This window comes from Caretta caretta, chromosome 3 (assembly GCF_965140235.1).
Source record: "Caretta caretta isolate rCarCar2 chromosome 3, rCarCar1.hap1, whole genome shotgun sequence".
Classification (NCBI taxonomy): domain Eukaryota; kingdom Metazoa; phylum Chordata; order Testudines; family Cheloniidae; genus Caretta; species Caretta caretta.
In genome coordinates this window covers 113,518,504-113,535,227 of record NC_134208.1, presented here as the reverse complement: position 1 = coordinate 113,535,227, position 16,724 = coordinate 113,518,504, and the positions used below count along the sequence as shown (strand labels likewise).

Below are 16,724 nucleotides of genomic sequence, written 5' to 3'. Positions count from 1 at the left end.
ACACAAGAGAGATGACACTCCTGCCCTTTGCTGATTCGTGATACCCTGTTTGAGAAAGCAAACAAGACGGAAGGTCCTCTCATGGATCAGTAACTGGTTAAAAGACCGAAACAAAGGGTATGAATAAATAGTCAGTTTTCAGAATGGAGGGAGGCAAATAGTGTTCCCCAGGGGTCTGTACTGTTCAATATATTCATAAATGATCTGGAAAATGGGAGAAAGAGAGGTGGCAAAATGTGTAGATGATAACTATCTTGAGTAACTTTCTAAGTCCAAAGCAGACTGAGAAGAGTTACAAAGGGATCTCACAAAACTGGGTGACTGGGCAACAAAATGGCAGATGGAATTCAATGTTGATAAATGCAAAGTAATGCACATTGGAAAACATAATTCCAACTACTCAAACAAAATGATGGGGTCTAAATTACCTGTTACCACTCAAGAAAGATGTTGGAGTCATTATAGGTAGTTCTTTGAAAACATCCACTCAATGTGCAGCAGCAGTCAAAAAACTAACAGAATCTTAGGACCATTAAGAAAAGGTTAGATAAGAAGACAGAAAATATCATAATGTCACTATATAAATCCATGGTATGCCATCTCAGTTCTAGTCATCCCATTTCAGAAAAGCTTTATTAGAATTGGAAAAAGTACAGAGAAGGTATGGAACAGCTTCCATATGAGGAGAGAGTAAAAATACTGGAACTGTTCAGCTTGGAAAAGAGCCAACTCTTTTTTTGAACACAGTTAAAAAAAGAATTAGATAAGTTCCTGGAGGATAGGCTTATCAATGGCTATTAGCCAAGATGGTCACGGCTGCAATCCCATGCTCTGGGTGTCCCTAGCCTCTGACTGCCAGAATCTGGGAGTGGATGACAGGGGATGGATCACTCAATGGTTGTCAGTTCTGTTCATTTCCTCTGAAGCATCTGATACTGGCTCCTGTTGGAAGACAGGATACTGGGCTATATGGACCATTGGTCTGACCCAGTATGGCTTTTCGTCTCTTCAATTACAACCTATATTTATGGGCACCACATCCCGAAAGAAAAATTTCCCAAAGCCCCTCTTCTGACCTTTGAACAAACCCCCAACCTCATTGTCAGAAAGAAGCTCCCCACAGGCGAGGACACACCAGCTCAAAACGGCACCACACCCTACAAGAACAATAGATGCACAACCTGAAGACATCTCTCCATTGCTATGATGATCAATATCCCCCCCACCACACATCTTTCACGATTCCTGCATCCTAAACATGACTATCACATCGTGTGGTGTACCCCATCCAGTGCATTAATGCTTCAACAACTCCTCTGTGTGTGAAACCAGACAATCCTTATGCTCTCGAATGAACTCCCACAGAACAATGACAAAAACCAAAACCGTCCTATTACCTGCAGGTGAACACTTTTCACAAAGCGATCACTCCATATTTGACCTCTCAATCTTCATCCTCAAAAGAAACCTTCACAACACTTTCAAAAGCCTGGGAACTTCAATTCGAACTTTGCTAGACACTGAAAACAATGGACTCAACAGAAACACTGGTTTTACGGTTCATTACAACAATTTGTAACATACCCTACTTTCTGCTAACCCTTAATTGTCTCCCATAGCATGTGGGAACCCCTTCTGTTTACAGGTTGGGACAGATTGTTATTTAGCTCAGACACTCTGGAACCTTCCCCAGACCTGAAGAAGAGCTCTGTGAAGCTTGAAACCTTGTACCTTCCACAAATGGAAGTTGGTCCAGTAACAGCTATTACCTCACCTACCTTGTCTCTCTCAGTTTGTTGTTAGGCAAATGCAAATGATATGGACAGGGAGGAAAAAGAAAATCAATAATCAACCAACCAATTTTTGTTTTAAGCCTTCAAATCTCTCTCTGTAGGACCGCTCCTATAGTTCTGTGTTGCATGGCAAAACTAACTTTGAAGTCTGAAGTGCTGTAACTCTGAGAGCTCCTATCCCTCTTGGTCTCCCTCCAGCATCCTCCCTCCACTCAGGATCTCTCATCTTAGTTTCCTGGAACTCTCTCCTAATTCTACCATTATCTCTTGGATGTCTTTCGAGGAGAGCACTCATACCCAGACATACCAACCATAAAATACTCTTCAGGAGACCACCCACCGCTCTGCCCCAGACAGCTACCAGTGGACCATCATCTTCCCTAGAGGGTAAGGAGGGGGTGGGGTCAAGAACAGGCAACAGGATCTCTTCAGGCCCCATTAAAAATTTAGTAAAATGAAAAAAAAATCCCTCAGTACTCAGCTCAGTAAACCATTAACATGGTGTGTTATGGGGCAGGGCACTTTCCTAATGTAGCTACATGGGCAGACAACTGACTCCATGCCTGAGCACACACTGCCCGTTTGTTCCTATTTTTCTGTGCTTTGCATAATGTAAGCGAGACACTTGTGCTGTGTAGGGACCTTAGTGAAGCCACTTAAGAGCATCCCCAACAGGGGATTTAAGGAGCAGGTAAATTTTTCTCAGATGTTTGGGAAAGAGTAGGAGGGACCAAGGGAACAACATTGCAATCTGCTTCTCTCTCACACCTCTTGCCAAATGTCTTCAACTGCCATATGATGACAAATAGCATTAGGGAGGATGTTCTCTGCCAGGCAAGTTGATTGGCAATTGGACCCACACCAACATGATGCATGCATGAACTGTCAGTGAAAAATCATCTGCGTGATTGGAGAGCCATTGGCCATTATCTTTGAAAACTCATGGCGATCAGGGGAAGTCCCGGACGACTGGAAATAGGCTAATGTAGTGCCCATCTTTAAAAAAGGGAAGGAGGATGATCCTGGGAACTACAGGCCAGTCAGCCTCACCTCAGTCCCTGGAAAAACCATGGATCAGGTCCTCAAGGAATCAATTCTGAAGCACTTAGAGGAGAGGAAAGTGATCAGGAACAGTCAGCATGGATTCACCAAGGGCAAGTCATGCCCGACTAATCTAATTGCCTTCTATGATGAGATAACTGGCTCTGTGGATGAGGGGAAAGCGGGGACGTGTTGTTCCTTGACTTTAGCAAAGCTTTTGACACGGTCTCCCACAGTATTCTTGCCAGCAAGTTAAAGAAGTATGGGCTGGATGAATGGACTAGAAGGTGGATAGAAAGTTGGCTACATTGTCGGGCTCAACGGGTAGTGATCAATGGCTCCATGTCTAGTTGGCAGCCGGTATCAAGTGGAGTGCCCCAAGGGTTGGTCCTAGGGCCGGTTTTGTTCAATATCTTCATAAATGATCTGGAGGATGGTGTGGATTGCACCCTCAGCAAGTTTGCAGATGACACTAAACTGGGAGGAGAGGTAGATACACTGGAGGGTAGGGATAGGATACAGAAGGACCTAGACAAATTAGAGGATTGGGCCAAAAGAAATCTGATGAGGTTCAACAAGGACAAGTGCAGAGTCCTGCACTTAGGACGGAAGAATCCCATGCACCGCTACAGACTAGGGACCGAATGGCTAGGCAGCAGTTCTGCAGAAAAGGACCTAGGGGTGACAGTGGACGAGAAGCTGGATATGAGTCAACAGTGTGCCGTTGTTGCCAAGAAGGCCAGTGGCATTTTGGGCTGTATAAGTAGGGGCATTGCCAGCAGATTGAGGGACGTGATCGTTCCCCTCTATTCGACGTCGGTGAGGCCTCATCTGGAGTACTGTGTCCAGTTTTGGGCCCCACACTACAAGAAGGATGTGGAAAAATTGGAAAGAGTCCAGCGGAGGGCAACAAAAATGATTAGGGGACTGGAACACATGACTTATGAGGCGAGACTGAGGGAATTGGGATTGTTTAGTCTGCGGAAGAGAAAAATGAGGGGGGATTTGATAGCTGCTTTCAACTACCTGAAAGGGGGTTCCAAAGAGGATGGATCTAGACTGTTCTCAGTGGTAGCAGATGACAGAACAAGGAGTAATGGTCTCAAGTTGCAGTGGGGGAGGTTTAGGTTGGATAGTAGGAAAAACTTTTTCCACTAGGAGGGTGGTGAAACACTGGAATGCGTTACTTAGGGAGGTGGTGGAATCTCCTTCCTTAGACGTTTTTAAGGTCAAGCTTGAGAAAGCCCTGGTGGGATGATTTAGTTGGGGATTGGTCCTGCTTTGAACAGGGGGTTGGACTAGATGACCTCCTGAGGTCCCTTCCAACCCTGATATTCTATGATTCTCAGCTATTAATATCTGCAGAAGCTTCTGTGTGTAGCTGCATGCTAGAGCAAGAAGGTGCTTTTTGGCACTCAGTCACTTTTCTGATTATAACTACACTTGAAAGCAACATGCTTCCCTGCAAGGAAGAGCACTTGCCTGGCTCGGAGGAGTCCCTTGGAATTCAGGGGAAAGAACAGACTTTTGAAGATATAAATACATCCACACTATCCTTCTTGTCCATAGTTTGCCTGGTTCATTTAATGAAACAGCAAAGCTGAAAAAACCATGCTCTTTCATCTCCTTTTCTCTAACGTCCACATTAAATGGTGACTTAAAGGGACAACTTGAAATGTCTCACTTTTACCCAACTGAAGTAAATTTCTGAACTGCACGGGGTATCTCCCTGCAAAATTTCTGAATAGATTGTCCTGTTTCTTGCCTGTTGGTGTGTCAAGGATGTACACCAAAACCAGGTAAATCATGCACACAAAGCAGGGGTCTCTAAATTCTAATGCACAAGCCCCTGATAACCTCCTACCAGACTCCTAGTGCTCTCCAGACCAGTGTTAAAATCTGGGAAGCAGGCAATGCTCTCTTGGCCCCATACTCAGAAACATCAGCAGCTCTGTGTCTGTGTTATTATTAACCATCCTACTGCAGGATGTGGTGAAAGAGCATGAATGTGAGTTTCTCCAGAGCAGTACATGAGAGGGCTGAAACTGATCATCAGCAAAGCAGAGACCCTGTCTACACACAAACAGCTGTCAAATACAGTGAAAAACTAAAAATATTGGAGGAAACTGTTGTTTTCTCTTTCTTTCACTTTTAGCGTCTCATGGCTCAGTCACAGTGTTAGTGGGTACAAACTGTTCAGATGGAAACGTGATCTTCTAAGTTCTCAGAGTCCCATTAAAAACTGCTCACTAACACTTTGGCTCAGAGATTTAATGGAAAAAGGCCAACAAAATCTGCAGATCCATGGAGTTTTAATTAAAACCAGAAATTCCAATTTCAGTGACTCATTAAAAATCATATCCTGAGGTTTCATCCCTGTTGTGAAAAGTTAGGGCTTTTTAAAGAATGATTCTAATATATTAAAAATTCCTCTGCTTGATGGTCTACATTAAATGAGTTTGATGGAGTCAGTTTAGTCCGTAGCAGATCAAAGTCCGAATCACAAAACCATCACCACAAAAGCAATCAATTGTCTTCCTAGTAGGCATTGGATGAGCATGGAAACTGAACTGAAGGTGCTCTTTTTAGATCAGAACAGAGGCCCATTGTCAAAGCAGTCTGGAGAAGCATGCACCGCTACTGTCCACTCTACTTCTGCATAGAAGACTTGTCTCCAGACTGATCAATCTGACATTTTTTACTCTGGTGTCCTTTACTTGATTTTTGCAACTTGCAATCTCTTTCACATTTGACACTGATCACAACCCCATGCCTTTGACCTCATTTTACCCGTTTCTTTTTGGTCGATGAAAGGGGTGGCCTCATTGAAATGTAGGGCTGGAAGAGACCTCAAGAGGTCATCTAGTTCAGCCCCCTGTGCTGAGGCAGGACCAAGTAAACCACCTCCAGTGACAGGGATTTCACAACCTTCCTTGGTAGCCTATCTAGTACTTAACTAAAACTAATTAAAGAGCCTGATCTGTTTCTCCCTTGAAGGGTAAACAACATTGGTGCCTTTCACCAGCACTAAATTTACGTGGGGGAAAATAATTAAAAGAATGGGCAAAAATCTTAAGAGGCATTTTGAAATGGGGTATATGGGCCCACACAGAACTTAGCAGGAAGATGGTTAAAACCTACCAATGAAGCACAGAGCTGTAGCAGATTTCTCTGCTCTCAACATAGAGAAAGACAAGGAACCCTATTTTTGGGGAAAGTTGCTAGGTCACTCCATTAGGGAGAAAACATTGGGACTATCACAGTCAAGTTCTACCTTCAAAGGTACGTCCGACCCCCAGTGACTTCTCTGAAGGAACACTCAGTGTTGAAGGATCTAAGAAGGGAGAGCTTTCGGAATTGAGATCCCTACTGAGTTTGGATCAAAGGAAAAGGGAATTTCTTAGTTTGCTATGTTGTGGATGCTGTATGTGACTGCCACAAACCTCAATAAAAAATAATTCAGACTTTGTTATATGAGTGCTATAAGTAGACTCTGCCAGCCACAGAGCCTGGAAGGGACAGTTTTACTTTTGTTCAGAATTTATGTTATGTTATAGGAAGCTTATATTTTGGGGTCTGGGAATAAGAGACCCAAAACAGACATTTAAATCCATGGCCTTGCTTAATTTGATTGCGTCGTTGTCCAGGGACACAGACCCAGCTAATCTAACTCATATTTCCTACTATTAATGGTAACATTTTTAGCCTCTTTCACCCTCTTGAGATGCCACAAGGCAAGAATGACTGTTAATAACCCTTCTATTGGAGCTGTGACTGAACAATGGACTGTACTGGGGAATAAAAAAGGAAGGGGGAGGTGGAAATATACCTCCATCTGATATACTGACTTACTTGCTCTGTAAATACAAAGGAAAGAAATATCAAGATAGACGTCCTCAGTTGGACATAAAAATGGCTCGGAAAATGATTAGAGCAATTTGCCCCACAGTTTTCAGATAAATCTGCCATATCAGGGAGAGAACAAGGATCATCTTTCCCGCTGCTCCCATCTAGTTGAAGATGAGAATCTTTCAGTTTTTAGAAAACTTAAAAGCAAATATTGTTCTAGTAAAAATATTTTTACATAAGAACATAATGGCCATACTGGGTCAGACAAATGGTCCATCTAGCCAAAGATCCCTTGTGACGGTGTCTTATGCCAGATGCTTCAGAAGGAATGAACAGAACAGGCACTCAAGCTATTCATCCACTCCCAGTGTCTGACAGACATTGGCTAATGACCCCCTTGGCTAATCCTCCATGAATTTACCTACCATAGTTCTTTTTCGAACGTTGTTACACTTTTGGCCTTCACAACATCCCCTGGCAACAAGTTTCACAGGTTGACCGTGCATTCTGTGAAGGAGTACTTCCTTTTGTTCATTTTAAACCTGCTGCCTATTAATTTCATTGCGTCACCCCTGGTTCTTGTGTTATGTGAAGGAATAAACAATGTTTCCTTATTCTTCACTTTCTCCACACTGGTTAAGATTTTATAAACCTCTATCATGTCCCTCTTTTCCAAGATGAAAAGTCCCAGTCTTCTTAATCTCTCCTAATACAGAAGCTGTTCCATACCCCTAATCCTTTTTGTTGCCCTTCTCTCTACCTTTTCCAATTCTAATGTATCTTTTTTGAGATTGGGTGACCAAAACTGTACACAGTATTCAAGGTGTGGGCATACCATGGATTTATACAAAGGCATTATATGATATTTTATGTCTTCTTATCTTTCCCTTTCCTAATGGTTCCTAATATTCTGTCAGCTTTTTTGACTGCTGCTGCACATTGAGCGTATATTCAAAACTATTCTCAATGACTCCAAGATCTTTTTCTTGAGTGGTAACAGCTAATTTAGACCCCATCATTTTGTTTGGATACTTGGAATTATGTTTTCCAATGTGCAATACTTTGCATTTATCAACATTGAATTTCATCTGCCATTTTGTTACCCAGTCACCCAGTTTAGTGAGATCAGTTTGTAACTCTTCACAGTCTGCTTTAGACTTAACTATCTTGAGTAATTTTGTATCATCTGCAAAGAGTTTACCCCCTTTTCCATATAATTTACGAATATGTTGAACAGCACCGATTCCACAGACTCCTGTAGGACACCACTATTTTCTTCCCTCCATTCTGAAAACTGACCATTTATTCCTACCTTTGCTTTGTCTTTGAAACAGTTACTGATCCATGAGAGGACATTCCAAAGACTGCTTAGCTTGCTTAAGAACCTTTTGTGAGGGACCTAGACTTTCAGAAAGCCTTTGACAAAGTACACTGTATCTACCAGATCATAGTTGTCCACATGTTTGTTGACACCCTCAGATAATTCTATAGATTGCTGAGGCATGATTTCCTATTACAAAAGCCATGTGGACTGTTCCCCACAAAATGTGTTCATGTATGTGTCTGATAATTCTGTTCTTTACTATAGTTTCAACAAATTTTCCTGGTACCAAAATTAGGTTTATCAACCTGTAATTACCAGGATCACCTCTGGAGTCAATTTAAAAAATTGGTGTCACATTAACTATCCTCCAGTCATCTGGCAAAGAAGTTGATTCAGATGATAGGTTACATACCACAGTTAATAATTCCAAAATTTCATATTTGAGTTCCTTCAGAACTCTCAGGTGAATACCATCTTGTCCTGGTGACTTATTACTGTTTAATTTATCAATTTGTTCCAAAACCTCCTCTACTGATACCTCAATCAAGGACAGTTCCTCATTTCTGTCACCTAAAAAAATTGGCTCAGGTGTGGGAATTTCCCTCACATCCTCTTCAGTGAAGACTGAAGCAAAGAATTCATTTAGTTTCTCTGCAATGGCCTTGTCTTCCTTGAGTGCTCCTTCAACACCTCGATTGTCCACTGATTGTTTAGCAGGCTTCATGCTTCTGATTTACTTAAAAGTTTTTGCTGTTCGTTTTTGAGTCTTTGGCTAATTGCTCTTCAAATTCTTTTTTAGCCAGCTTAATTATACTTTTACACTCAACTTGCCAGAGTTTACGCTCCTTTCTATTTTTCTCAGTAGGATTTAACTTCCCATTTTTAAGAGGATGCTTTTTTGCCTCTAACCACTTCTTTTACTTTGTTGTTCGGCCACGATGGCACTTTTTTGGTCCTTTTACAATTTTTTTTATTTGGGGTATACATTTAATTTTAACCTGTGTTACAGTGTTATTAAACAGTTTCCATGATACTTACAGGCATTTCACTTTTGGATTGTATCTTTTAATTTCCATTTAACTAACTTCCCCATTTTTGTGTTCCCCTTTTTTAAAATCTCCAAAGAAGAAGACACAGAATTTCTCTGAGCAACTAACAATGAGAAGTCAACCTCCCACTGAGTTTACTAAAAGATTCCATTCATGGTTTTAAAAAAGTCTCAAGGGTCTATGATTTAATTATGTGGGATACAAAGAATCTGAATAGGACTGCCAAATGTGTTTGGGCATACGATTTATCTATGAACTTTCAATTAGATAAACAGATGGGAGTAGACAACTCTACAAAAATGATGATTTCTTCCTTCCAAATATTAATTTACTCAATATTGTGTGACACAAATTATCTGATGTCCATACAAACAAGGAAAGTCATTATCTACATAACTCAGATGTAAAAAAAACAAGGCAGGAAAACTCTTCGTGTTTATGGGTCTGGCATAAATTGCAAACATTCTGAGGTGGGAGTTAGCAAATGGATGGTTGGAGCTATTTGAATGGAAAACAGTGGGCACTCAGATCATAGCCAGATCCTCAGCTAGCGTAAATCAGCGAGCTCTGTGGAAGTCTATGGAACTATGCTGATTCACATCAGTTGAGGAGGTTGACTTCATTTGATAAAGAGGTCCCATTGCCTAAAAAGGTTCTAAATAACTTTTCTCTGTAGTAGGTGGGTATTTTGCCTAGTGTATTGTTTGTTTTGAATGGTAAGTGATGAAGAGCTGGATGCAAAAAAAAGAAGCTATTTAGAGAGCTATTTTCAATCCTTGCTTAAGGCTTTGGACCTTGAGGATTTTCAATCAATACTGAGGACCTCCTGATGGTTAGATGACAGCAGCACTGTATCCCATGACACAAAAAGATGGTGTTGAATAAATCAGTCTGGTGAGGTGGGATATTTTTGGATATCAATAAAAGGTTTTGTAGCATTAGGGTAGTGATATCATAGAGACAGGTACTCACATTACAATTGGAAGACCCGTCAAATGTTGGGTACGAGCCGTCAGGCCAATCTGCAGAGTCTATGATGCCTGTCTGCCTATGCTGGGCCTCATATTCCTTCAGCTGAAATTAAAGAACAAGGAAATGTTACTCAATGAATACTGAACTACGAGATATGCATAAACCCATTGTTCAGCAACAAATAGTCACTTTCAGTTTCTGTCCATACTGTTGTAAAGATGGGAAAAACAGAACTTCTGCAGTGCATTTCTCTTTTTTAATCCTCTAATTACATTAGAATGGAAAAAAGTTTTGAGGAAATGACACTAATCAAATGGAGGAAGTGATCTGGAAACACTGTGTTTTAACTGATGAACTGTGGCTCCCAAGATGCAAAATTACATATTCCTTTCTAAAGAAACACTTTGCACTGCATAGGTTAACTCAAGGTAGTCTTTGTAACTCCCTTACAAAGAAAGTGATCTAGGGATGGAAGTTTGAGATTCAGCTCTTTTAAATTTAAAACTAATGATTATCTTTATTGTTTTACAATAAAAAGGTATAATACACTGAAAAGAACTAACTCCTAAAGGGTCATATTGTCAAGGATGACACTGAAGTTGGACACAAGCTTGCATCTGTTGTGCATGCAACATGAGAATGGTCCCCTAGCAAATTTGGAAATTGCATATTTCAGTAACCATTTGTGTGCACAAGTGTGGCATTTGTAGACACAACAGATGTATATAAACATGCAGCCATCAAAATCCAGGTTTGAAAATTAGGTCCCCAAACATTCTCAGTTCCTGGTTTACAGTCTTGATTAAAGTCCATTGACATCAGTGGAAAGACTGTCATTGACTTGAAAGGGCTTTGGATCAAGACCTAAATTTGTTAAAGGAAACAAGATAAAATTACTGATGTACATTTTATTGCTAGTAATTCAGGCCACTAGAGGGAAGAAGTGCAACTACAAGCATAATGCATATTATACTTTATTATTACACACAAAAAACAATGCAAGGGTAAAGAATTAATTGCAGAGAAAATGAGAAATTTGTTAGTGTTAAAGTTACACTAGGAAAATTAACAATACTTTATTATATGATTTCATACATGTTAGCAAATGGGACGTACTCTTCACCAAGCAACATACAATATAAAAGAGGGTAGCTGAGGTCATATCTTTTCCTGGACCAACTTTTCCTGGTGAAAGAGACAAGCTTTGGAGCTTCACAGAGCTCGTTTTAAGGTCTGGGGAAGGTAACCAGAGCGTCCAAGGCTATATCTAGTCTACAAAGTTATGTCGACCTAAGTTACGTCAGCATACAGCTGCTGCCACTGATACATCACCGGTGCGTGTTAATACTTGTCTCATTGTGTTGGTAGTGCATGTACTCAACAGGAGTGCTTGTATCGATGGAGAGAGCAGTGTACCATGGGTAGGTACCCCACTGTGCAACTCACCACCATCCAGCCTTTTGGAAAGGTTTTGCAATGCCTGATGGGAGCAATCAGTGCACTGGATGAGGTATATCACATGCCTTGATAGGCATATATAGGACCCATGAATTTTGAAAGGGGTGTTGTGGTGGATATTGATCATCATAGCAGTGGAGAGATATCTGCAGCTTTTGCATCAGTGGTTATGGCAGGATCCAGTGCACCCTTGTATTTATCTGTGACACTCTGAGTACCATTCCCAGACCTGAAGAAGAGTTCTGTGTAAGCTCAAAAGCTGGTGTCTCTCTCATTAACAGAAGTTGATCCAATAATAGGTATCACCTCACCTACCTTGTATCTCTAATATCCTGGGATGAACATGGCTACAACCCTGCATACATACAATATAAAAGAAAGGATCTTCATCTTTTTTGCCACTCTAACTCAAGGAAGTGTGTGTAAATAAACAGAAAGTAAAAGAGCACCATTTTATGCTTAAACTCCACCTTTTCCCATAACCTAAGCTGCACATACATAATACTTGGTGTTACAGCACGTATGTTGTGTGATCACATATTTGCACAAAGGTACAATGTTATTGCTGTGGCAATCTGAACACTGAATTTCTTGGCTCTTATGCAAATGTCAACCTTAATGCTACATTAACATATATATTATATATCTTAGGCTTTTACTTTTTAAACATTGCAAAGAAAAGTTCATGTCAGCCAGTGCATTCTGTGAAAAAAAGCATCGGTCTTTATTTTAATGACAAGTCCCCAAAAATGGCTTAACAGATTTTCATGAAACTTGAACAAAATAAATCATCTTTTGTCTAAGAACAAAATGGAGAAATTCCCAGCTCTAGGAGAGCTACCCATGCTAGCTCCGATCGAGCTAGCACACTAAAAATAGAGCAGAGCCCAGTTGCTAGCCGCTCTCGCTTTCAAGCTGCCCCGGCTACACTCTATTTTTATGGGCCATCTGAATCAGAGCTAGTGCAGGTATGTCTTCTTGAGCTGGGAATCACACCCCCAAATTAAACTGTATACGTAGCCCTGAGCAGCATGACAACAGCTAATGAATAAGCACATTCTAGCAAGAACAGATAAAAACTGCAAAGCCTGACATGGACAATGTGCAGTACAGAAAGGTACCCTGGTGAGGGAACATCAGATGAAATCTTATGCTTATTTGTGAGGAATCAATTGAAGCAAGATGTTAGATGGGTATTTACAGCGCTAACCTGAATGTGGTATTAAAAACTAACCAACACTGGGTTTGGTCAGTAAGCAGATGGGGGAACTTCGACAGGAAAAGGGCTTGCAGAAATGTGCGCTGAACGGTTGCAGGCTGTCCTCTAACACAGGGAACAAGCTCCCTTAGCTCAGACAGCCTGAATGCTTTTGAAATAACTCCATGTGAGTGACGCTTAGAATATATTTATTTAAAGATGCACTGATACATCTACTCTGTCTCCATGTATCATATGCTAAACCTATTTGTTCTATTATTTTATAAAACACTGCAGAATCTATATTATTATTTATACATTGCTGTGAATGCACACAGTCCCTCACAGGCAAATAAAATACAAGATATCCCCAGCACAAGAGAATCACAATTTTGCAGGTGTATCTACACTACATGCGCTAGAGTGGCAGAGCTGCAGCTATGCCACTGTAGTGTAGACACTTGTCGGTGATGGAAGGTATTTTTTCTGTCACTATAGTAAATCCACCCCCTCAACAGGCAGTAGCTAGGTCTATGGACGTTTTAGGTGTAGACCAGACCTGAATTTGACACTACGTAATGAGAAAAGATAGCGAATGACGTGGCTGGGATGGAAGTTAGGATAAGAAAACAATGACTCAATTATTTGCAGTCATGTGATTAGCTTTCTCCACGTGCATCAAGGGTCTACCCTCTTTAGAGGTTACACAGAATTGTGTTATGATGTTCAGTAGGACTTCCGAGTTCAAACTATTCATCATATTTTCCTTCTCTTTATGGGTACAGTCATAAACCCAAACCTTTGAATATCTCAGACTGGTGCATTTCATAGCTTGGGGTATTCTTCTGAAGTGAGTGAAATTGAGTGTGCTATTTATGCTTGGCATTTAGTATCTCAGTCTAATTCTTTTCCAAACACGACTAGTCCTCATCCAAACATGTTTGGACTATTTATGTAGTTCTGAAAGAGGGCCTTAGTCATGTTTGGACTAAGGAACTAGGATACTAGTTCCTTGAACAAAGTTAGAAGTGTCTGAAAATAGGGGTTTAGTTTGAAAGTGCCACCTCAGCCTTTACTGTGGAGTCAGCCTCGTGACCTTATGATAAAGTGCAGGCACCACCACACTCGCCACGCACAAAGGGGACCCCCACTTTGTTCTCTGCACAACACTGCACTGCTCAGAAAAACACCCTGCCAGGGTCAACAGATGACAGGATACCGGGCATCCTCCCCAGAGGAAGCTGGGATAGAATGAATCATGGGAAACTATATGCATCTCATACCCTAGCAAGTGCCTCCTCAATGGTGATCATCTTCTCTTTCACCATCATCATCAGCTGGATCCGTTCCTCATCGCTCATTGTGATCTCACTTGCCACATAACCAACATCCTCTCCTGAAGAAGAAAGGAAGAGATGAAACGCACCCATAAAACGACTCAGCGCCAAAAGGTGAATGTTTGGAAACAAGCATTGGCGATGCTGCTTCAGTTCCAGAACCCAGTTGGGTCAGGCTAGGCTGAATGAACCCTCCCCACACACCACAATTTGATCTGTGTAGGGAAAAACTGTGGTTGTCACAGCTTCGTGACAGATACTGCATCAGGCAGAGGGATGCAGCGTAACACAGTGATGAACCTGCAGGTTGCCACTTTTGTTCCATTGGAAAATACAGGAAAGAGGGCAGCCTTATTCCTCCACAGTGATGGAGATCAATGCCTCTCACCTACAATAAACGTCCTACTATACGTGCTGAAACCAGCAGAGTCTGGTAAGAAGAAAGCAGATGCGGCCAAAATCATAATGCATATAGGTGTATGTATAGCACTGATTGGGACCACATCTGAAAGTGGCCAGAGCAGTAAAGGGGATGCTAATGTAGCAACTTGCCTTGACAAGTCACTTCTAAAGACATTTTTTACATCCTAAACAGAGTCCTGTCACCTTTCACATACTTTCACCACATTCATTGTGCCTGTTCAGTGGTTTGGGGTGGCACCTGCCTGCAACAGAGTGATCCAACCAGAAGAGAGCGCGTCTGCAAGCACCTTCCCGCTCTCCATGTTTGCACTACAGCATCACTGCACCTGTGTGACTCTTTAAGACAGTACAGAGCAATGATCAGTGTCCACTTGGAGCAGAACTGGGGAAGAAGCCCCAATAACCTAACTGGTGGATTCATATTGTGTGTTTTCATTTGCAGGCAGATACTCTTTCATTCCTTTTTATGCTTGCAAACTGGCGCTATGCAGACCCATGCTGAGCTCAGCCTTAAAGTAAATTGGAGAAGGTACTGCAGACCCAGAGCAGGGTGGAGTCTTTTGCTAACTATTCCTTAAACAAACACGTCAGCCATAAGAATAAATCATAGCAAGTGTAGCCAATAAATACAAAGTATCTTTAGACCTCCTATTTACATGCCAGATGCAACCCATCTTAAACGTACAGCTTTTTTCAACCCAGCTCCAACTGAAAATCTCTCTCTCTATTTGCAATGGTAGGAACATTCTGAGCCTCCAAACTGTGACTTGCAACAACCTCCCTCAAATCAGCTGGGTTAGGCCAAAGTGAGCAACTAAGAGATCAAGAGGCATCAAAGCACAGCCCTGGGGCAAAAAAAGGGGATCAGATGTTATATTTGAAAACATGCGTTTCCCATTCCCCAGAATTTCACACTAATATTTTCATATTATTCTAGGACATTTAGGTATACATGTTCCACAAATAGAGCACTCATCTCCCATTGACTTCAACAGGTCACCCAAACCTTGCAGGATTGAGGCCTAACAGAATACAGCTGATAACTCATCCTTTAAGTGCAGCTAAAGCCGGGGTGGAAAAACTACAGCCCTTAGCTGTTTTAAGCTGGCCTGCGAACTCCCGCTGGGAAGCGGGAGCTGGGGCTTGCACCTCTCCAGCCAGGATGCAGGGTTGGGGGCCACACCATGGGACTCTTGGAAGCCGCAGCATGGCCCCGCTCCGGCTCCTACGAGCTCCAATGGCCCCTTCCAGTGCTCCAGTGGGAGCTGCAGGGGTGGTGCCTGTGGACGGGGCAGTGTGCAGAGCCGCCTGGTCTCGCCTCTGTGTAGGAGCCGGAGGGGGGACATGCCGCTGTTTCTGGGAGCTGCTTGGATCCTGCACCCCAGAGCCTCTTCCCATGCCCCAACCCCCTGCCCCAGCCCTGATCCCCCTCCCACCCTTTGAACCCCTCAATCCCAGGCCGGAGCTCCCTCCTGCACCCCAAACCTCTCATCCCCAGCCCCACCTCAGAGCCCGCACCCCCAAGCGGAGCCTGCACCAGCCCGGAGCCCCCTCCTGCACCCTGAATTCCTCATTTCTGGCCCCACCCCGGAGCCTGCACCTCCAACCAGAGCCCTCAACCTCTTCTGCACCCCAACCCCAATGTTGTGAGCATTCATGGCCCACCATACAATTTCTATTCCCAGACGTGGCCCTCGGGCCAATAAGTTTGCCCACCCCAAGCTAAAGTCACAATGGATCAAATCTGTGATCATATTTGTCGAGCAGATTAGACTTACATAGATCCGTATTCGCCAAGTTACTATAATCTTGTTTTAGTTTCTGTTTTGTGATACTTGCTTCTTAGACTTTAAGGAGCTACAGAGACTCATTTTTAGTGCAGTGTGTCACTGTGTCCTTAAAGGCTTTACCTTTCGAAGTCTGTCTCATTATTCCTTTCTGGTTCTTTCGGAAATTCTGCCAAAAATACTTATTCTTCTTTTTCCAGTCGGCTTTCCCTTAAGAAAAATGTACAGGAAAGGAACATTAATACAAAAATTAGATTTTCCCGTTTGAAAACTTCAGCATGTAACTTTACCAAGAAAGAAAAATTCCCCAAATTTGCTCATTTTCTGAATTTGATCTGTATAAGAATTGTGCTAATCTAACTATCTAAAAGAAATGTATGTTCTTTGGCATCAAGGATGGTTGTGGAGGATTGAGAAGTTACCAAGAGGCATTTTTTGAATTATAACACACAGACCCTTTTGTGTTCATGTTGACATTTGTTTATCTGTTCAT

General features: G+C 42.0%; 1 protein-coding gene across 4 annotated transcripts in view; it reads right to left on the bottom strand.

Moving 5' to 3' along the window:
* Positions 1-16,724, bottom strand: part of SASH1 (SAM and SH3 domain containing 1) — an 890,912-nt gene that overhangs the window by 64,895 nt on the left and 809,293 nt on the right. For all 4 annotated transcript variants that reach the window (XM_048844286.2, XM_048844290.2, XM_048844289.2 and 1 more), the window contains exons 6-8: positions 16,355-16,441; positions 13,968-14,080; positions 10,029-10,130 (exon numbers count right to left, since the gene is read on the bottom strand). In XM_048844286.2, the coding sequence (XP_048700243.1) occupies positions 10,029-10,130; positions 13,968-14,080; positions 16,355-16,441 (302 nt within the window). The remainder of the gene's footprint in view (positions 1-10,028; positions 10,131-13,967; positions 14,081-16,354; positions 16,442-16,724) is intronic.